At 41.9% G+C, this 22606-nt stretch overlaps 1 protein-coding gene across 2 annotated transcripts in view; it reads left to right on the top strand.

Moving 5' to 3' along the window:
* Positions 1-18952, top strand: part of DNMBP (dynamin binding protein) — a 97953-nt gene extending 79001 nt beyond the window's left edge. For both annotated transcript variants that reach the window (XM_075215965.1, XM_075215966.1), the window contains 13 exons: positions 2626-2822; positions 3012-3111; positions 3637-3784; positions 4148-4165; positions 4819-5018; positions 5450-5580; positions 6812-6916; positions 9557-9685; positions 10782-11114; positions 12098-12280; positions 12374-12572; positions 13198-13757; positions 17070-18952. In XM_075215965.1, coding sequence (XP_075072066.1) covers positions 2626-2822; positions 3012-3111; positions 3637-3784; positions 4148-4165; positions 4819-5018; positions 5450-5580; positions 6812-6916; positions 9557-9685; positions 10782-11114; positions 12098-12280; positions 12374-12572; positions 13198-13757; positions 17070-17255 — 2489 coding nt within the window. In that variant the 3' untranslated portion in view covers positions 17256-18952. The remainder of the gene's footprint in view (positions 1-2625; positions 2823-3011; positions 3112-3636; positions 3785-4147; positions 4166-4818; positions 5019-5449; positions 5581-6811; positions 6917-9556; positions 9686-10781; positions 11115-12097; positions 12281-12373; positions 12573-13197; positions 13758-17069) is intronic.
* The last annotated feature ends 3654 nt before the right edge of the window (positions 18953-22606 follow it).

Below are 22606 nucleotides of genomic sequence, written 5' to 3'. Positions count from 1 at the left end.
CATGCACCTCCTTTTTCACAAATGCACCCCTTTTTACAGTTATGCACATGTTTGTATGTCGTGTTGTGTGGGTTTCCTCCAGGTGCTCCGGTTTCCTCCCACAATCCAAGAACATACTAGTAGGTTAATTGGCTGCTATCAAATTGACCCTAGTCTCGGTCTGTGCGTGTGTTAGGGAATTTAGACTGTAAGCTCCAATGGGGCAGGGACTGATGTGAGTGAGTTATCTGTTCAGCGCTGCGGAATTAGTGGCGCTATATAAATAAATAGATGATGATGATTTTGTTGTAAAATGCATTTCTGTAGAAAAAACCTAACCCAGGTTATAGACCATCCCAATGTACTAAATGTGGCTGCACCAAGCAGGATCTTACAGATCACTGTGTGAAAGTTGATGATAAGGAAGCATCCGGGCGTGTGATATTTAGGACCTATCCCAACATGACTCTACGAATACATGTTTTATTACGTATTCTAACTAATTCAGCTGCCAATGTACATATTGGCGTAGAGAAAGAGGACACTGAATCCGTTGCTGGCACTAGCACAGGTTATGTCCAAAAAGTGCTAAGTGATTTACTGCCCCGTAGAGTTCGCAATCTTTCTCGGAGCTTGAGGGTAAATTGGATCAACTGTTGACTACTTCCTCACAATAACAGAGATTCTGGCCAAGGCAAATGTGCACATGGCAATCACTTGTGTCTGTGGGTGTAATTGTATTATGTAAAGTTTTGGGCGACTGCTCAGGTTTCAAGCATTTAATCACATTACCTGACTTGTAAAGCGCTGCAGATTATTTAAATGTTAGTAAATACTAATAGTATGTATCCATTTTGTAATAGAACAAATTATCTCGTAGATTGTAATCATTCTGCTCTACAGGCTGGATATTATGACTCTGAATGATCTGTGATTTGGAGAAAAGGTTTATGTAAGTGAGGTTCCGGTTCCACCACATCTCTGTGTTGGGCCGTGGAATGTCACACTTTGCTCTGGGTGCATCCAGCCTTAATTATTTTTCATGGAATTCCCCTTATTAGACATTAACCACTCTCCAGAGCAGAATAAATCTACATTGTTGTCTGAGCTCTATTGATGGACTATAAATTACTCAAAAGGCAAAGTTTTTTGTAAATCCAGTGCAAAATGGCCGTTCCGTGGAATAAGAAAGCAAAACCAACTCTAAAGATTGTAATGGTGGAATTAAGCACCTCTGCCAAATGGCCTGTTCTGCCACCAAATCAGATTGCATGTTTTGCACAGCTTTGTCCACCACTAGATTTGCGGCTGAGGAAGCCGCATTGCTTCTTTCGTGTTTGTGAAGTGTACATCCACAGGGGTCTAGTTGCCCTAAGATGGGTCCTTGTCGCCTCATATCCGTGGCTGCTTGACCGATATCACGGTTTCTGTTTTGTCCCATATACCAGCATTCTAATAATGGCCTTATATGAACTAGGCATACAATCGCTGCATGGACCAGGGAAAGGGCCATCTTATGAACAAACCGGTTCTGTCTCTGACAGTTGTACCCCCTACCTGTATATTCTGTGCCGTGCCTTTTATCTGCTTCCCAATGATATCTTGTTTAAAACCATATTTCTCTGTGATACCTTATATTATGAGAGCATGAAGGGTCCACTGGCCGTGGATTTAGTTACTTTACTTTGACTATTATTTATCTCTCCGTCACTTCTGACATTTTCTTTGCCTCTTTACACAGTCCACGGTCATTTAGCTTTCCCACACCTGATTTTTAATGCAAACATAAGGAGTGTTTGGTTTCATAACGACTTATGAGTTACCCTCAGGGCTGGATTTAATGAGTCTAGGCTAAACCAGAGCCGGGGGCTCTAGATATGTGACCACACCAGCGGAGCCTGTTTAGGAGGTATTGGAGACTTCTCGTGGTAGTGATGTCATCCTTTAGATTTAGAAAGCCTCCGAGAACTATTAAACTGGCTGCTCGGATGCCATAGCAGTCACAACGAAGAGGAGAGCGCCAAAAAGTTCTTGACTTGTAACTTATTGCGGTAGGTGTTGGCACATCCACCCCCCTTATGACACCCCACAGAATGCCTTAAAAATGGCGGCAGCTGCTCTTTGTTTGCCCAGCCAACAATCCGGTAGAAGATTTGGTGACAGATGTATGTATCTAAGCAGTAATATAAACTGACCACCTAATATAGCATGAATGTTGTGTTTTATTGTATCAAGTGTTATGCGTCAAGAGATGAGTAGATTAGGAAGGAAAGCAGGTGGTGTTGGAGGAGATTAGGTTCTAATTCTCTGCCACTTATTAAAAGATTATAAATAAGGCATCTTCTATTCACTGATTTCATTTAGCAAATTGTCTAGTTTTATACTTTTTAGTTGGCTAACGTTTGAAAAATTTTGGTTAAATTAACGAAAAGTTGTGTTGGCAAGTAGTCCCGACTATCCATACGGGAGAACGAATCTGTTGATCCCAACATAGTGTAGAAAAGAAAATGTCACGGAGACTTGTTACAATAACAGACATGTAAAAGATTATACTTATGATGAAATGATTAGGCTGTGAAGTGTCTCATTTCTTTCCAGTCTGCCGATTAGCAGAATATTTACAGAACAATGCCTTCCTTTTTGCAGAGATGACACTGCTGTCCTCCCAGCCCGAGGTACTGGAGGAGAGTCCATCTGCTGCGTCTGCCACCGAGAACTCCGAGCTAAGGATGCTGGAGAAGCGGTCAAAGGTCATCGAGGAACTGTTACAGACAGAGAGGGATTACCTGAGGGACCTGGAGACGTGTGTGGACCATATCATGGTACCCCTGCAGGCCACGCGTGTAAGACACTTTTTTATTTTAGTTTATTATTTTTAAGCTTTCATTTTATTGATGACCTAGAATCTTTCATTTTCACAGTTCAGCTGTTATTACACCAGTATTATACCGCGGATTAGCATAATACTGCATACAGTAAGCAACGTGTCGCAGTTCATACGCACAGCAAGCAAATGTTTCTATCTTTTACAGATGACGCATGTGGATTTTGAGGTATTGTTTGGAAACATCTATTCAGTGGTCGATGTTACGAAGAAATTTTTAGGTGCTCTAGAGAACTGTGACTCTGTTGGTGAGTATGTCTCTTTAGTAAATCGGTGTTGTTTGATGTATTGTGCAGGTTGTATATGGTATAACTAGGGTATTGTGTACTGGATACAGCTGCAAAAATGTACACAAAAGGTTGGGGCTATGAAATAGCTCTTCGGCTTCTTTGGCAATTAGTTGTACAACCCAGTAAAGCATTTACAGTTTATTTTGCTACTTAGTTCTTTTGAGTGGAAAGTTTCTACTCTAGTATTGTAATTCATGTTTTGAGATGCTAAGTGTCGTTTACCAAAGGGCAGGTCCCACAGTGCATATAGCACTTAGACATCTAAACAACGTCATCTTCTGGACGTGTAATATTTGGTATCTTGGCATGGGAAGAGATGGGCAAGAGGACACACAGATTTTTTTTTTTTAAGGACTTGATTTTCCCACAGCCTCGGAGCTGGCCAAAATCTGGCCCCAGATTATTCTCAACACAAAAGTTAACAGACCCAACTGCAATAGAAACCGCTGCAAAGCAGGTCTGACGTTTTCTATCTATATCCAGGTTTGATATTCCTCGAGCACCACATCGAATTAGAGTCTGTGTACAAGGAATATTGCCAGAATCACGAGGAGACCATCGCACTGCTGGAAACCTATGACAAAGACGAAAAGTTCCAGAGACACTTGATTGAGTGTATCGAGACTGTCAAGTAAGATTGCGGCTGTACAAATATTCTCTTATTAAATAAATCAGAAAATGATTACATTGGTTACATCCCACTGCCAGTCAGAGGGGTTAAGTTTCACTCAACATTCCCTAGTGCAAATGTATTATGGTTGTTTCAGTAGTTTCTTTCAGAGTTTCGTGTTTTTAATCTTTACGTTAAATTGTCCTTTTCTTAGCGGTGCATTCCAGAATGATAGTGCTCTGAGCAGATTAGCGAGCCATTCATCCTAAGCATGCCATGTCCTTTGTCTGCTGATTCCTTTACAAAATCTTTGTTTACACTCCCATGAAAATGTTTTATTTTACTAGGGTTCTAATTGGTTTTTTTCTCTTTTGGGTGATACAGGAGCCTGTACCAGGAATGGTGAGTACCTCATTGTCTCTTTACTCTGAATTCTCTGTTCTCAGAAGCTTTATGAAAATAACAGATATGATTGTTTAATTTGAATTATTTAGGGGTTGGATAGCATTTAACATGCTGAGCTGAAAACTAGTCTGCAGTGATGGCTTTAGTAAGGGTGAAACAGTCTATCTGGAGTTTCTGTCTTGATACTAGCTAAGCATTATGCTCTACACCACCAGTGGGCAAATAATGAACTGAAATTACTGCCATAAAAGTAGAATTTCCCAGAATTCTCCTCTTCTCATTAGGAGTGGCCTATTTGCTCTTTAATGTCAAAATAAATGTTCATATACTGCATTGGCATAGGATTCTTATCAAAGCACATTATTTTATACTTAGGAAGGGGCGTGGACATACCGCTGTGCTTATTCCAAACAAATTAAATTTTATTAAAGTGCATCTATCACCTACATGCAATGAAATCAGCACTCTAGATGAGGGTGGTCCGCATTACTGAAACCATATTAATCGCCATTGCCAAGCAGGTGATGTAGCTTAAGAAAGGAACACATAGCACTCCAAATAAATTGCTATATATAAAATTGTGAAGTCTTGTGTTTCTTTAGCATCTTATAAATCCTAAACCGCCTCTAACGTTGTAATTTACTCCGCAGGGGCTGCACCAACTATATAAACCTGGGCTCGTTCCTCATCAAGCCGGTGCAGCGGATAATGCGATATCCTCTGCTCCTCATGGAACTTCTAGGAGCGACCCCCGACTCCCACCCAGACAAGACCCCTATTAAAGAGGCTGTGCGAGCCGCCAAGGAAATTAACGTCAATATAAATGAGTACAAGAGAAGGAAGGATCTGGGTGAGTTGTGGAGCGCTGAAGTTGGGACATTTTTATCATGTTTTAGGCTAGTGTTAGAGCTCCTATTGTGTTAATTTTTTATCCTCAATAATATCTATAGATAAGTTGGAAGCTATTTAAGCTCAGAGGCAGAGCGTGGAATCGGGATTAATCTAGGACTAACTATGGGCACACTGTAGGGGATGGGATGCCGGAGAGTGAATTTTTTGTTGGAGAGAGAAAAGTAGAATGTGTGAAGGTATTTTGAGACGTGACAAGTGGAAATAAAATGTGGATAGAATAATATGAAATAATTTTACCGTTTTGGGGGAGTTAACCTTTAAAAAGTTCACAAGTACTGTAAATGTAAATAGTTTCAGGATGTTTTATTTATTACCCATAAGTAATGCAAAACTGTGAATTTTTTTTTTGTTTGTTTTTTCTTCTATCAGTTGTAAAGTACCGCAAAGGTGATGAGGAAAGTTTAATAGATAAAATATATAAACTAAATATCCACTCAATCATCAAGAAATCCAACCGGGTCAGCAGCCACATAAAGCATCTCACTGGACTTTCCCCTCAGGTAATGACGAGTCAGCCTGTTCTGTGTCCGTAAGTTAGATGTTCTCCTTGCCCTCCTCTCCCCCTCCCCCTGCTCTCTCCCTCCTCCCCCTGCTTTCTTGTCCTCCTCTCCCCATTCCCCTGCTCTTTTGACCTCCTCTCCTGTCCTCCTCTCCCCCCTCCCCCCGCTTTCTTGTCCTCCTCTCCCCCCTCCCCCAGCTTTCTTGTCCTCCTCTCCCCCTCCCACTGCTTTCTTGTCCTCCTCTCCCCCCTCCCACTGCTTTCTTGTCCTCCTCTCCCCCCTCCCACTGCCTTCTTGTCGCCCTCTCCCACTGCTTTCTTGTCCTCCTCTCCCCTCTCCCACTGCTTTCTTGTCCTCCTCTCCCCTCTCCCACTGCTTTCTTGTCCTCCTCTCCCCTCTCCCACTGCTTTCTTGTCCTCCTCTCCCACTGCTTTCTTGTCCTCCTCTCCCCTCTCCCACTGCTTTCTTGTCCTCCTCTCCCCTCTCCCACTGCTTTCTTGTCCTCCTCTCACCTCTCCCACTGCTTTCTTGTCCTCCTCTCCCCTCTCCCACTGCTTTCTTGTCCTCCTCTCCCCTCTCCCACTGCTTTCTTGTCCTCCTCTCCCCTCTCCCACTGCCTTCTTGTCCTCCTCTCCACCCTCCCACTGCTTTCTTGTCATCCTCTCCCCCCTCCCCCTGCTTTCTTGTCCTCCTCTCCCCATTCCCCTGCTCTTTTGACCGCTTCTCCCCCCTCCCCCTGCTCTCTTGTCCGCCTCTCCCCCCTCCCCCTGCGTTCTTGTCCGCCTCTCCCCCCTTTCCCTGCTTTCTTGTCCTCCTCTCCCCACTCCCCCTGCTCTCTTGTCATCCTCTCCCCCTATTAGTTTGCCAGGTAGTACCTTTTAGGTTCAGCTATTAGACTGTACCCTCCATCTGCACTAATAATATGGCGAAACCACATTATTTGTTGAACCGCCAGTATTCACCGGGATGCAGCCTATCAGGTCACACTGTCTCTGATCTCCCAGTGATGCCCCTGGTTTCTCGTGAACCGATAGGCTGCATTCTAACGATTAATAGCTCGGCTTATAAAATGGTTGCCTCCACTATGTGTGTGACTCTTTAATGTCATATCTAAGCAAAAATAAGTTGTTTGTGAGCACATCACTTCATAATGACCCTTATATAGGTCTTGTTCACAAACCGCTTTCAGCCTTCCACTGACCATGTCTTTCTTTGACTTCATGTATAACAGATCAAAGATGAAGCCTTTGAAGAGACGGAGAAGAACTTCAGAATGCAGGAGAGGTTGATCAAATCCTTCATCCGCGACCTGTCCGTCTATCTCCAGCACATTAGGGTGAGGCCTTTAATAGCAGCCTGGTAAATCTTTAGCTGAAGATGTTCTGTCATGTCCAGGTCGCTGAGATCCCGGTGTCCTAGTCCTCAATGCAATGTTAATTAGTAACCTGACGGAATATGTAGGTCTAGGATAATCCCTTTGGAAAGGTAGTTTGGTTGCCCTTTGAGATTGTAAACAGTCAGGAGCGTATGATGGCATAAATCAATATATTTCACTGTTTGGTTGCTTCCTTAGTACTGAGTGACTTGTATATACAGCGTGGGAAAGGTGATCCATCGTCGCCTCTGTTTATAGCGGAGCAATGTTGTCCACACAAAGGCCGATACTGCTGCTTGACCCCACACATGTGGGTACCTAACCCAGATAAGATCACGATCACGTCCAGCTTTCCTGTGTCCTGTTAGTGGATGAGGATGACCTCGTACCCTGCTGGTCATGTGTTGTGTGGTCACTTACATGGGAACCATGATGCGATGTGGTGCCTGCTTGTTGTTGCCCTCCGGCTTTGGCGTGGGTATGGCATCCGCAAACCAGTGGGGCCCCTTAATGCTCAGCTGTTTTAACTCAATTAACACGGAGTGGACGCCTGTGTTGCACAATGCAGTAGTTGTCCTTGTCAGGCGTCAGACCTATTTTATGTTCAACACCTTCTCCTCCAGCACAGATTATAATGGTTACCAGCTCAACGTCTCTCCAACTCCTCCAGCACATAAACTTCAGCAGATGTCATTACTTTACAATACTCCTTTACTCCACCTGCATAGTACTTGCAGAGCCCATTATGTGTAATTACACAGCTGCATACCTGGTGTTGCTGGGTGCAGTAGTTCCACACATTCAATAACTGCTTGGCTCTTTAACAGCTGACAGCAGACAATGGGCATACTTTGGAGGTTCATACTTATGTTCCAGCAGGGATTAGCTGACAACCCGCTATCCAGGGATTCTCTGTGCCACAGTGCTCCCGTCCCTCACAGGGATCCTCTTACTGCAGCTTCTCTGATGCTTCTCACAACGCCACTTTCAGGTGTCTTCCCAATATCCAGGGACCTTTCGCTGCTTCAGCAGCTGGTGTCATTTCATTGACTGTTACTCTTCAATATATCCCATTAGCCGGGGACTCTGCCTCACTTGATGTTAGTTACTCAACCAAAGGACCATCTACAAGTCACTGTGGGGACTCTCTTCCTCCAGAGCAGCCTACTGCCTAGTTACAGCGACTCCACCCCGCCCCCCTTCCCGTCCCCCCCGTCCCCTTTACAAGAGTGCGATACGCAGTGTCCTCTCGCATCGCATGTGACTTATAGCCAATCACACTCTCCCCTTCCAAGGGGCTTTCTCTGTCCATCCATTCCTCTCTCTCCAGGCACTGTAATCTAAATGCTCACCTTGCTGGTGGGTACTCTCCCCCCTTTTGTCCAAGTGTGGCTGTCATGTCCTCTGGTGCCTCTTCTGGTGTACCCCTGAAGGTGGGGATCCCCCTCTGCAACTTTCATAACTTTTAACCCCTTACTGTCACCCCTCCTCTCAGGGGCTCTTAATAAATGGGGGCTCTTTCCCACTTTATTGGAGTCTAGTAAAATGTGCCATCACTGCATGTGCCGGGGACCCGGGACCATCTTCCTCCTCCCTGAGTCTTCCGAAATACCTGCCAACCCCTAAGCCCGCGATGCCAGAGACTCCCCTTATTGCCGTGCAGTGAAGCTTCCCACCCCCCATCCCCCTGCTATAGGAGGCGCTATCCTCATTAAGCTAGGACACCGTCAGGCGAGGTCACCGGAGACACGGGACCACGATACAGTAACGCTATAGGCGTTACACAAAGGCCGATAGTAGTCCTCTTCCATTCAGATTTTCAGCCATGCCCGATTAATTATCCTATTAATTTAGATGAGCTGATTTTCCGGCATTGCAGTTGGTTTGTGGTGATGCTGTATTATGTGGCAGCTGTGATATCGCAGCGTGCGTGGGCAGGGCCTGTAGTTACAGGAGGCAGGCAGCCATGGCCCTCCATACCAAGGTTTGGTATGTCTTGGGAGAGATCATTTTATCATCCATTACCCAGAAGACACTGCAGAACATAATTACACCTGGTTATTGTTAACATTATCCAATGTATTTACCTTGTTTGTAAATGTAGAATAGATTATATTATTATTATTATTATTATTATTATTATTATTATTATTATATAGAAGCTTTGCACGCTGTGGAGATTACAGTTTGGGATATATATATAAAAACAGACGTATAGATCTAAACTTGCATAAATGTTAGAGGGTCCTGCACAAGACCAGTTAAAAATGAAATGATACACAAGAAGCAAGGAGTGGAAAGGAATATACAATGTATGGAAATGTTTTTCTTTATTTTTTATCCGGAAGCAACTTTGTTTCTGCTGTTTATTTATTTATTGTAAATCCTTTATTGTAAGACCGATCATTCAGCCAGAAGCCGCTGATCCTTATTTTCGCATAGCTCCTATACACTCTCTTGGGACGTTTCCTGGTGACATAACTGGGGGCTAGCTGATGTGATAGGACAGCCCTGTGCCGGGTCCCGGTGTGGCAGACAGTGTGTGTTCTGTGCCAGTCTCTCTGGCTAACGACATTCACCAGCTTTACTTGTGTGTTCTAGGAATCGGCCTGTGTGAAAGTTCTGGCAGCGATGAGCATGTGGGATTTGTACTCGGACAAAGGAACTAGTGACCTGGAGAAGTTCCAGAGAGCTCACCGTCACATCAGCGAAAAGCTTTTCACCAACTTTGTGAGTGGCCTTGCTGTCGTCTTCAATGTATCAAATGCCCAAAAAAAAGAAATGGCTGCCTCCGCTCGATGCAGACGACAAGTGCACTTTAATGCCTTGCGAGCAGCGACCTTTAAACCCTGTGCACATATATACCTGCCTATGGTTTATTGCTGATAATTCTACTTGTTTATATTGCAGTCTGTTTAGATGCTCTGGGTGCGCCCTAAGCGCAGATAAAACAGTTGTAAAAGTCACACAGGTAGATAACGATGTTGGTAATTAATTACTTTAAAAGTACAAATTAAGAATATTTATGAAAACTTGTGTACAGGCCACTGTGCGAAAAAGTGATTTAACCCATAGCAACCAGTTTACAAAATGCAAGCAGTCGTCATTAGTGGCAATGAGACATTTTGTGTTTTCATAAAACTTCTTAAATATAACATTGGTACTCCCAAAGCTGTGCCATCCCTTAGCTATCGATGGCTGACGTTTTGTTATCTTGGCCATACAAGCAATTTGTAAACTTTCAAGTTAAAGGATATCTCCACCTTCTGCAGACTATTATTTAACCTAAGTTAATCCTGATGGTTTCTTTTCCTACTGAAAGTTAGGTCCGCTGCGTAGATAAGTGTATCTAACCGGTCATTTCACTGTCTTCTGATGTTTGTATATATCTAATATCTAATATTCTTATATGCTCTGCATACAAACCAGCCTCAGCACTGCAACTAGTCTGAAAGTCTGCTTTCAAATCTAGTAGCTGTGTTTGGGGGGGGGGGGGGGGGGGGGAATAATTTTTCCTGTATTAAACATTAGCAGGACTGCTGAAATGTGACTGGTCACAAAATTAAACAATATCCCTGGTCACTATGGGGTAAAAGAGAAGTGGTTTATATATTGCTCACTCTGTTTAGAAAATACAGCTGTTCCTCTATTTATACAACATGTTCCCAATAAGGGGTGCTGAATGGAACCAAAAGAATAGTGAAGAGAGAGAGAATCTGTGATTTTAGGGTAACTGGGTTACACTCATTCCCGCATATACATGCACAAATACCCGAGTCGGTGCAGGACAGTGGTTTAAAGTAAATGTTGCTTTTCTCCCGTGCAGAAAGAGAGGACGGAGAATTTGGTGATCTCCCCCCTGAACCAGCTCCTCACCATGTTCGCCGGCCCTCACAAGTTAGTGCAGAAACGATTCGACAAACTGCTGGACTTCCACAACTGCACCGAGCGAGCGGAAAAGTTGAAGGACAAAAGGACGTTGGATGAACTTCAGTCGGCCAGGAATAACTACGAAGCTCTGAACGCCCAGCTCCTGGACGAGTTGCCCAAATTTCACAACTATGCCAAAGAGTTGTTTGCTTGCTGCGTGCGCGGCTACGCTAATGCTCATTGTGACTTCGTCAAACTGGCCTTGGAGGAACTGAAACCCCTTCTAGCTGTAAGTCACATCCGCTTCTAAGCTAACCTTGTTTGCAAATGACAAAAGCACTTTTACAGACCATAGGCTTCCCTTTTCCTACCATTGTATATTGGCATGCAACTTGCTATAAGCTTTGTGTGTTCAGTGTGAAATTTGCACCTTTGTAAACGAACCTATTCTAGTTATAAATGTACAGATGTCTCCGTTTGCACGGCAGTCATTTCTCAACAAAATGTGTCATTGTTGTCCAGTTAATAATAAATAGAATTCTTCCTGGTTAGATAAACTGTGATAGACGTTTATGTCTCTTGAAAGGGACCATACTTCACATGCCCCGCTCGTAAACATACATCTCCTCATTAAAACACAACAGAATTGAACTGTTCTCTGGGGAGGGGTGCAGACATGTTTAATTTTTATGAGATTGGGCTACAACCTTTGTTCTATAATACATAATAATCTCTTATCCTCCACTTTGGTGAGATTCACTCATAGAGGATTACAACATTTTATTAACAGTCTAGTGGTGATTTTTCTTAAAGAGCAATATTTGTTTTTTTTTATAATAAACAAGATTTGCTAATATATGTATAAACTCCTGTATATAATGTGTGTATAAATGGTAAGTGTCTCCGCTAAAGTTTTTAATACAACAACTTGCCTGCGATGAGAGATAATGCACCCCCACTGTTAATTATAAGAGATATTAGCGGTCACCATAGATTTCCGTGGCCTTGTATAAGAGACCTTGTAGAAAAGCACTCGGTCTGCACCATGTTGGTACGCTCCTCATCATTTACAGTAGGGGGCGCTATCACATTTATACATAAACATGTATTAACTCCTGTTAATATCTGTATTGACACCACTTTAGTATTGATGAAGCACACTTACTTATTATAGGACGATTTGTAATATAATTTCCACTAGCAGGTACATTAAACTATATCTTTTAAAGTGTGTCTATAACTCTGGCTAATGTTGTGTGTGTTTGTTCCCAGCTGTTGGGGATTGGGGGACGAGAGGGAAACCTCATTGCTTTGTTCCAAGAAGAGCACAGTAAGGTTCTGCAGCAGCTCCAGGTCTTCACTTTCTTCCCAGAGAACCCTCCACTGCCAGTAAAGAAGCCTTTCGAGAGGAAAACGATCGAACGTCAGTCCGCCAGAAAGACCGTACCGGGCCCTGTGAGTGATGTGTGGCTGTCACTTGGGAATAGCATGTTGGGTCCTATCTATAAGGTGGTTCTATCTCCTAACTGCATTATTTTCTCTTTACAGGCCAAGTACATAGTGCAGCTGGATGAACACAGAGCTCTGCTACTGGCTAGGTACCCACCAGAAAAACTTTTCCAGGCAGATCGCAACTTCAACGCAGCACAGGATTTGGATGTTTCTGTCCAGGAGGGGGATCTGGTTGCGGTAATAAAACAGCAGGATCCAATGGGCAGTCAGAACCGGTGGCTGGTAGACAATGGGGGTAAGATGTGCACGTTTGTCCTTGTCTCTATTTTGATGTTGTATTGAACAGAAGGTTAGCAGAAAGGAACGTGCTCAACTGTCTGCAACCTTCACCCCAGCCATCTGCACCCACCACTCCCCATTCCATTAGAGAACATTACCGGTAACGGTGGAGGCTATCTGCCACGGGGGTAGGATTGACTACGAATGTTGGTAGAATTAATTTATTTACAGCTGCAATAAATGTATGTTAACCAAGACTTTAGCCAAAAATGGCATTCATAAAGGTTCTTACCTTGTTTGGTAGCTCTTGGTAAAATATACATTAGGGTACAAAAGCATTATAGGGATTGTTGCTACCTGTCCCTGTGTATTTTGTTGGTGGGTTAACGGGAGACTGGTCGGCAGTCTTATTTCTGTGTGATGTGTACATTAACGTCTCAACGCGTTTTACGACTCTTGGTCCCTTTATCAGGAGAGCAGATGGTTGTTCCAGGTTGACCAACTTGGAATGTAACCGCTCTCCTACTGAACACAAGTCACAAGGTTGTGTAATAAGTTGTTACCCTATTGTTTATTATCTGTGGCTCAGTCGGGATTTTATAAAGGCACATTCTGAATCGTCCGTTTTCTTCCCTCCGCAGTGACGAAGGGCTTTGTTTACAGCTCGTTCTTGAAGCCATATAACCCTCGGCGTAGCCATTCAGACGCATCGATCGGCAGCCACTCTTCCAATGAGTCTGGTTACGGCGGCTCATCACCCAACTTCTCGCGGCAGAGCAGCAACAGCACTTTATCCATCAACCCAAGTAATTCCTCTGTGACTTTCACCACCGCGAAATCTGCCGTGGACTCCTCTGTGCCAAGTAGCGGCCATGTGGACTCCTACGTTCCATCCAAAGCCGGCTCTTCCTCTGCTGAGTTGACCTCTGGGAAGTGCTGTGAAACGGACTCCGTTCTTCATCCAAGAGCGATGGAAAAGGAGCAAGGCTATTTAAGAGAGAACACCATCACTAAAGACTTTATCCAAGAGACCGAACCCAAACGAAGGGGCAGCCAGCCAGAAAATGGGAATAACTCTGCATTACAAAATAATGGAGACAAAGGGTATTTGTCTTCCAATCGTAAAGCATTAAGAAAAAAAGCTCCTTCACCGATGGGCAGCGACTTGGAGGCAGACGGTTCTGAACTAGAGGGGAACCAGGTGAGATTGAATGAGCTTTATTTTTCTGAATACTGAGATAAATATGTAAATGACCTTGAGAATTACATGCGACACATTACTTGAACAATATAAAATATATTAAAAAGAGAGTAGAGAGTACATGGATATCTGTGACTGGGTTGGGTACGTACAGTCGACATGAAAATGTCAGCAGGATAAATTCCGACGGCTTCAAAATGTCGACAGTGTGATTGTAGACATTCACAATGCTGACATTAAAAAAGCAATGTCAGCGATTCTGGCTGCCTAGGCGCCAGGCCTGCTGGTATTGCTCATATACTGTCTGCATTGTGAATGTCAACAATCACGCTGTCGACATTTTGAAGCCGTCACCAGAATAAAAGTGTCTGTATTTAGCCTGCCAACATATTCATGTCGACAGGATAACTGACTACATTTTCATTGTTTGAAAATTGACCGCATCCCCTGTGAGCAATCATCATCTTTTCCATTGGAATATGCAAGACGAATATTTGTGTTCAAAGGTAGCATCTGCTTTAGTTGCATCATAGTCAGTGTAAAAAAGGGTTACAAACTGCTCTTCATATTGGCTTACACTGACTCCAGCTGTTATAATTGGGATCCAGTGTTGATTGCTACCACGGGCTTCCACAGGCTTCCCTGATATTCTTAACTCATCATATTATCAAAACGGAAATTACAAAGATAAAGGGTGCTCACGATGATAGTGACTAGAAATCTATTAATCAAGATTTTAAAATAAAGTAGCGTACATTTTTTTTTAGTATGAACTACAGCTTAACCATAACTTGATTGATGCTGATCTTGGCAGGATGAATCCAATCAAATCACTTTAGCAAAAAAAATAAAAGTCTTGCACTATAAATAGAAATGCAGACCGTATAGGCGGCCACCTAAAATCTTCCAAACAAGTTTATTTCCAAATACTAATAAAAACCCTTACAAGAGATAAAAAAAACGTTAGCGCTTAACTGTATAGACAGTGATACTAACTCCAATGTGGAACTCCTTTTCTGTCTGGACGAAAAATTCCACAATAGTAGCGTAGTACGATGATGTAGAATGTTATACAGACAGTACAAATGTATAGCAATAAGAAACTGTGAGGACAACTACCCTACGCGTTTCGTTCCTAGAACTTCGTCAGGAGTATGGTTTGTCCTCAGTTTTCTACAATCAAATTGGTCCTATCCTATATTAGCTTTAGTATGTTGGTTAAGCAGGGGTAGTATGTGTGGAAAGCTAATCCATTCTCGGGTAAGCACCAAAATCTCTGCTGTCTATTGCATAAAGGATTTTATTTCTAATGCTTAGTGTTGAGCAAACTGTTCTCCTGATCGTCTCCTACAAATAACCAATGTATTCTAAACTAACCACACTTTGCTTAGTTGAAATAGATAATATATTAACTTATTGGTACATAAACAATACTTCATCAATAATCAATGTCCACGAGGAACAAGCCATATGCACACAAAATCGTGGGCTGCGCTCACAAGTCTATTCCTACTGGAATGCAAATGTACATAAAGCTCTATATTATGCCAGTGAGAGTTACTATGTATCATAAGCCCTCCTAAAATTATTAGATTTACAGCTTACATTACTTACATCGTCTCTAACTACAATTACAATAACTGCACCAAACTCGTATCCAAGATTTGGAAGATGGATCTAAGTTAGAAAACCAGCCCCATCCATCACAATCAGTGACAACAACTGACTAATAGCCAATGACAGCGCTGTTCACACAATCTCCACTTACACATTCAATCAATGCTCAACCACAGCATGTGTGCAAATACGGTATCTCCTACCTAAACAATGAACCCTCCTGATCTAACACTGAGCTATTATCCCATTCTGATCTATATCTGAAGGGATAAAGATTGACCAAAATAAATTTTAAAAAAAATGTTCTAAAATTGAAAACAATAGCTGGATAGCGGATATCTATATCATAACAATCTTAGCGCAAATAGGAAAACAAACAAATGTCCTAAAAGATTCACCTTTACACGGATTCTGATAGACAAAAGAACCAGCCGCTAACACATTCCATATATCCAATCTAATATATATATCACTTCGCGGCTTAAGCTGGGCACACACTACACGGTTTTCGTCCAATAATCGGCTAAATCAGCCGACATACGACCGCTCGTTCAAAAGTGGGGTCAGTGTGTGTAGTGACACGATGGTCGAAAGTCTGCCCAAATGGACGATTGTCGCCTCATTTGGTTGGTCATACCGTTTAATATTTTCGTTCCAATCTCGTTTCCGCTGTGTAGTGTGTATAAACTTCCGGCCGATCCACAACAGTGAGTACGAAATTACAGTCATTGCTCACGACAACATGGCTGTAAAAAGTCGCTAAAGGGACGTCCGCTCTTCCCTTTATCGTCCTAAACAAGGCTAGTGTGTATGCAGTCCATGGACCGAGCGATCGCATGTAAAATCGCTCGGCATAAAAAGTTGGTGGAAAATTCTGTAGTGTGTACCCAGCTTAAGTCTGTGCACTCAATTAACTCCCAAGATCTGACTAATGATCTGTGTAACAATATCTACTGAACCAAACCAATAGATACAATGATATGATACATAATATGAGCAGCACGGTGGTTTAGTTGTTAGCACTTTAGGGAGTTTGTATGTTCTTACCGTGTTTCCTCCGGGTGCTCCGGTTTCCTCCCACACTCCAAAAAACATACTAGTAGGTTAATTGGCTGCTATTAAATTGACCTTAGTCTCTCTCAATCTGTGTGTGTGTATGTTAGGGAATTTAGACTGTAAGCTCCAATGGGGCAGGGACTGATGTGAGTGAGGTCTCTGTACAGCGGAATTAGTGGCGCTATATAAATAAATGATGATGATCCATAAATCATGTAAACAAAAAAATCATATTATAAATAGTATAGTATGCTATATTATAGTAGTATAAATTATTTCATAAAGTGCTATCGCAGTATAACAAATTATAATATATTAATCAGCTAGACATAATAAGTACTAAAAAAGGGTAAATGGTACAATTTTTTTTTACTAGTTATGATAAGCAATGCACCACCTTCTTCGAAACGTAAGCATAGTATAAATCAATATATTATATATTCTTATATTTCACTCTAGGGAAGGTGCAGTATCCCATATATTGTACGTGGTTTAAGATGGACTGTCTTCTGTAATTGGTTGATTTTGACTCTGTACTTCCGCTACATAATTTTGTATGGAATGTTTTTAACAAGAAGCTACTTTAGTCAATCAGCGATACAAACCTTTATAATTTGTCTCTTTGTGTTGTCATTTTAGGTGTATTTTGCGATATACACATTTAAAGCTCGCTCTCCAAATGAACTGTCGGTCACAGCCAATCAGAGACTCAAGATCCTGGAATTCCGAGATCTGAATGGAAACAACGAATGGTGGTTGGCGGAAGTGGAAGGGAGACAGGGGTACGTGCCATCCACCTACATCCGCAAAACAGAGTACACGTGAGATCGAGTCGCCTAGGCGCCCAATACCTCGAATTCTGATGCCACAATTAGGAGAACATTTTTGTGCCTTCTTCCAAGTTGATTTTTTCATTATTTTTTTTTTTTGTGCTGCTGGAGTCACTTGAACACTGTTTACAGAGAATGTGGTTTTATACACTAGAACTTGGAATCAACGTGCGGATTCATATTGGCAGACTATTTATTTATGCAGCACTTGGCTGGTGCATTGTACCAATGCAAGGTTTAATGCATTGTGGGCTGCTCAGTCAGTCACTGCTAGGGTTATTAAGGAGGTCAATCAGTTAGGAGAGAATTGGGCAGCCTGTGGCAGTCCAGCTAGCAGCACATGCTGATATTAGTAGTGCAACACCAGCTGGAGAGCCGGACAGGTTGCCGAAGTCTGAAGTGGAACATCCTTAGAATAGGTTTTCTTATATTAAAATATAACGTTAACTTAGCCAAATATTGCAAGTTCAGAACAAATATTCCCGGGTATGTGCTGTGATTTGAGTTTTGTGCTCTGATCAAATGAAATAACATCTAAATGACCATAGCATTACATTCAGAAAATATCGAAAACCGATCAATTGTTAGCTGCATTATTTTAGTGTAAAAGAGATTTGATTCCCTCGTGATGATTGCGTGGCACGCTTTGCTGTGCTCTGATTGGCTGATGGATCTGTGCTGAAGACACACTCACGTACAGATTCTCTTGGCAGAACTTAAGACATATACCGTTTGTTATTTTCATTTGAAGGTTCCGAGGCTCGGAAGTATTTAACGGCGCTCTTTCTCACGTCGATAAAAATCTCGGCTTTACTTTTTCCATTTAAAACACCTTTCGGAGAACATCAACGGCTAGATTAGATTATTTACATACTTTTCAGTGTGTGGTGCTGATTGCAGATGACCGAGCAGTATTACCATTTTTCTGTGGACATTTCTCCTATTTCAAAGCAGTTTCCTTAAATAATGGAAAAATAAAGTTGCTACAATAAACCACAATGAAGACCTCAATTATATATCTCAGACTAGCCCTACCTAAGCGGTTACACAGTCATCCTTGCCTACCTATAAGTAGAAAGACATTGATCATCGATAGGAACACAGATCACACCAAATCTCTCAACCCTCTCTTCCGTTATTTTTGTTTTAAGACGTGACCGTTCCTTTCCAGCACCCTGTTATGCATTGTAAGGGGTCAAGTAGGAGACATCTGTAAAGTATAGACAAATTCCTATGAAATGAAGCATTATATAGTATGTGTATCACACGGATAAGAAGCTTGTAGCAAGTACGACAAGTGGATTTGACTACTGAAGGGGGGTTTAATATCTGGGCGGTTAAAATTCACTGGTGTATTTTTTTTTTTTTTCATAATGTATATGTGTTTTGTTTATTTTTACAAACCTAGCCTTTGCACATTTTCAAATAGGCACCTTTTTAGGGAGTGCAAGCTCTTTTATCGATTTTTAGTTTTTCCGTTTAGAACAAAAGTTGTATGATGACGTTTTGTGTATTTTTATACAGTTGAGTTTTATTTTCTGAAGGGCAGAGGGAGATAATGGGATTTCTGATAATGTCTAGAGGCCGTGGTTCAAGAAGGGAGAGGCAAGTTTGATTTATATGGTGCAATGCTACACAGAACATTGCTATATTGTGCAATGCTATATGGAACCAATAAAAACCTCAGATACAGTTTACGGCTTGGTGTTTGTTTTCCATTTATACCTACTGTCTTTGCGATTAGTACGTGATGTTTATGTACTTTTCTCTGTTCATTTATAATATACAAGGGGGCTCTAAACCTAAAATACAAATCTTGTATATAAAGTTCTAATCACATTCACAAACATGGGTAAGAGTCTCTGGAGGATATCAGGACTGTAGGTACTTGAGATGAAGATGTTGTTGTGAGGGGGAAGAAATTGTCCCTGTGCACAGCAAACTTCCTGTCAGTCATCCCGTTTGGCTGCATATCAAATATAAATAATATATTAAATACCTCAGGCTCAGTAAGGTATGGGAATGTCTATATAACTGAATGCTATTAGTAGCTTTTTCATATAAAGCAACATGTGTTGTGTTGTTTTAATGTCTTCATTTCATATGCAAGTCATACTTGCCCACTTTTCCTCCTTGGCTTCAGGGAGATCCCTGGGGAAGGCGGGGGGGAGGGGCATGACAAATCACATCATTTTGGCCCCGCCCTCTAAACGGTTGTCACAATTTGGCCAATTGCAGCAGGGGGCGAGGCTAAGATGACACTATATTGAGTCATTAAACCTGCCCCCCAGCTTATCTATTGTGGGGGCGAGAACCATAGGTTGCCCTGCTCACCCGGGAGGTCTCCCAGAAATGCGGGAGTCTCCCGGACATTCCAGGAGAGTAGGCAACTGTGCATTAAAGAAAAGCAGCTAATGAATCTCTAGAGACTGAAGTGTCTTTTACATTTCTGTCTCCATTACTGAAGTCATGTTGTCTTACCTGTCAGTCTTTAATTAAATCTTGGTCTCCATGAAAATGGCCACCCCCATAGGCATCAATACATGGACATAGGACACAATTTCTGAACTGTGTCATCATGCCACAGATGGCGAAGCCAAACATGTCTTGTACTGGCTCAGCATCAGGGAGAATGCCAGACTCTTCAGGGAGATCACCCCTATTTCAGGGAGTCTCCTGACATTCAGGGAGAGTTGGCAAATATGATGTAAGTTTACGTTTTGGAGTGGGGTTTTTCTTTGGTTTGTTTGTTTAAGTTTTTTTAGAATCTAACATCTCTTCATGTTTGAGAATAATACGTTTGTAATATTTAGGCCTTTACGGGTAGGATCATATAGGCTCAGGTGAAATACTGCTCACATTACACCTTATTTTATTTTGTACATTTTTTATTTACTGTAAAATGTAAGCGTTGGATCGATTAGAGCTAAATTATTACCATGGATTTATTTTATATAGAGGGGATGAAGCGGGAGATGGAAGTAGAGAGGACGTGGGCAGCACCCAATCACTACAGGGAAATCCTATAAATACATGATGTCTTATCTGTTACTCTACATTCTGCATCCCCAGCGCTGACCTCCTCTTCTACACTTCCCCTGCCATATGTTTGTGCTTGGCCCTATTCACATTATCACTTTGCACAATGCACCGTATGGGACGTTATAGTAATTTAGGGATAGCGGAGCAGCCCAGCTGGAACGCAAGCTGTCGCCCAATAAATTATCAACTTAGAGCCAAGGTCCGCATTATCCAATGCTGATAGTGTCAGGTCAACATGATAGGCTTCAAGGAAAAGACACACAAAGACCTCGCCCCCCCCATATCACTCATCCCCAAATGATTTATGCGGATAAAAAAAATAAAATAGCTGCTTATTGGTTGATTGGAAGCTGATAAGCAATGTGGGAGTAATATCACAGGTATAGAGGGCCGCTCCGTCCATACCGGAGGTGTTGCAGTAACGACGCTGAGTCCAAGGAATGTTGGTTTAGTAACTTCATGTTTGGGACGATGAACATCAATTATATAGCACCTTTATGTTTTGCTGTTTTTAAATGCCTACGGTTAGGATTCTGTCGCCTGCGGTTGTTCTTGATGATCGATGCCCGCACATAATGACGATGGAAGTATACAAATACAGGAGCAGACATTATTCTGTTTAGTCAATTTAATGCTGTCCTCCACAACACGTAAATATATGCACGTCTGAAGCGTGTTAAGGTGTTTATTATTCTTTTGCAACAGCAAACAAAATATATTTTAATATGTGACTCAAAAATTCAATTCATGCACCCCGGCCCCCCACCAGTAAAATTGTCATTTCTTTGTCTCGTGGTTGAGTTTAGAATGATGGTAATAGTGTATTTTTCTTTATGAAAGGTGAACTTTCATATATCCTTGATTGAGGGGGGAATTAATATTTAATTCCCCAAAGTAGGGGAGTTCCTCTTTAGATACTTAGCTGCTGGCTTCAAGTAAATTTGATGTCAGTAATAATTAGTTATGAGATGACTGTATATGTCAGTGTTGGCTAACCTGTGGCATTCCAGGTGTTGTGAAACTACAAGTCCCAGCATGCTTTGCCGATATATAGCAGCTTATTGCTGAAAGGGTATGCTGGGACTTGTAGTTTTACAACACCTGGAGTCTCACAGGTTAGCCAACACTGGTATATGTTAATTTTCAACAATCCACATTGATCAGCACCATGGGGAGACAACGTTCTTGTTGTGGAGTGCTGGTGAGGTACCTCTGCCAGAGATCACGGGCCTCTGATAACATTTGAGGTTGGAGCTCCCCTTTATTTGTATATTTTTAAGCTGAAACTCTGTAAATTGTAAGCCGTTCTAATCTTTTTGGTTTTAATAAATTGTCATCGAAATAGTGGGCAAGGGAGAAACATTTCCAGGGAGACCTATTTGCCGTCATTTTTGATTTAGCGATGTATGCTGTTGGCAGTCCCTAGTTAGCGTTGAGGCCTTGGCTGTGAGAACAGCCGGTTACAGACGTTTAATTCCCGTGGTGATGCCGGCTGCTGCGGCACAGACCAGTCCGTGTCTTCTGTCATCACTGTCTGACTCCCCTTTTTTCCTTGGTGAGGGATGGCGCCCTGTGAATGATTGGGTCACTGCCATTAAAGAACACTGGATGGAATGATGCCCATGAGATTTTTTTTTATTTTTTTTTTAAACAATATGGGGCTGTTGGCAAACTTACCTCATCCCACTGACAACGCTACAGCCTCCATATTGGGTCACTCAGGACACAATCCTTATATTCAGTATTCACAGGACAGCCCCCTTTTTTATTCCACCTTCAATCTTTACACAAAATAAGTATAGAGAGTTCATTTTAAATTGATGAGTCCAAATGTAAAGGATACGTGGGAATAAGTTTCTATAACAGTGGAGCATGTCAGGGGCAGCCATCTTGTAACCTGAGGCAGCAGTTTAAAATGGCGGCTTTCTTATCCCTCATACAAACTACCACTTACACTTGTATGTTCTGTGCACTATACAATACATGTATTAAGCATTATTCGATGACCAACTATGTAAACACCACATACATTAGAATTTTGCATCATAATTGCGGTTTTTAAATTTAACCCCCTTAATTTTTGCTGTCTTAGTCCCCATAAAAATGACCTTTCCCTTTTATGAACACACCCTGGGGAGGGGGGGGGGGGTCTTATTTTCTGTTTTGTGGACTGAACAAAATGTAATTATAATTATATTTATAATATAATTATAAATTAATTACTAATGTAATTATATTTCCAGATGTGTATTTTTATAAAACAGACAAGTGACAAGACAAAAAAATTACAAAGAACACACCAAA

Source organism: Mixophyes fleayi, chromosome 6 (genome assembly GCF_038048845.1).
Source record: "Mixophyes fleayi isolate aMixFle1 chromosome 6, aMixFle1.hap1, whole genome shotgun sequence".
Taxonomy (NCBI): Eukaryota; Metazoa; Chordata; class Amphibia; order Anura; family Limnodynastidae; genus Mixophyes; species Mixophyes fleayi.
This window is presented reverse-complemented; position numbering and strand designations above follow the sequence as displayed.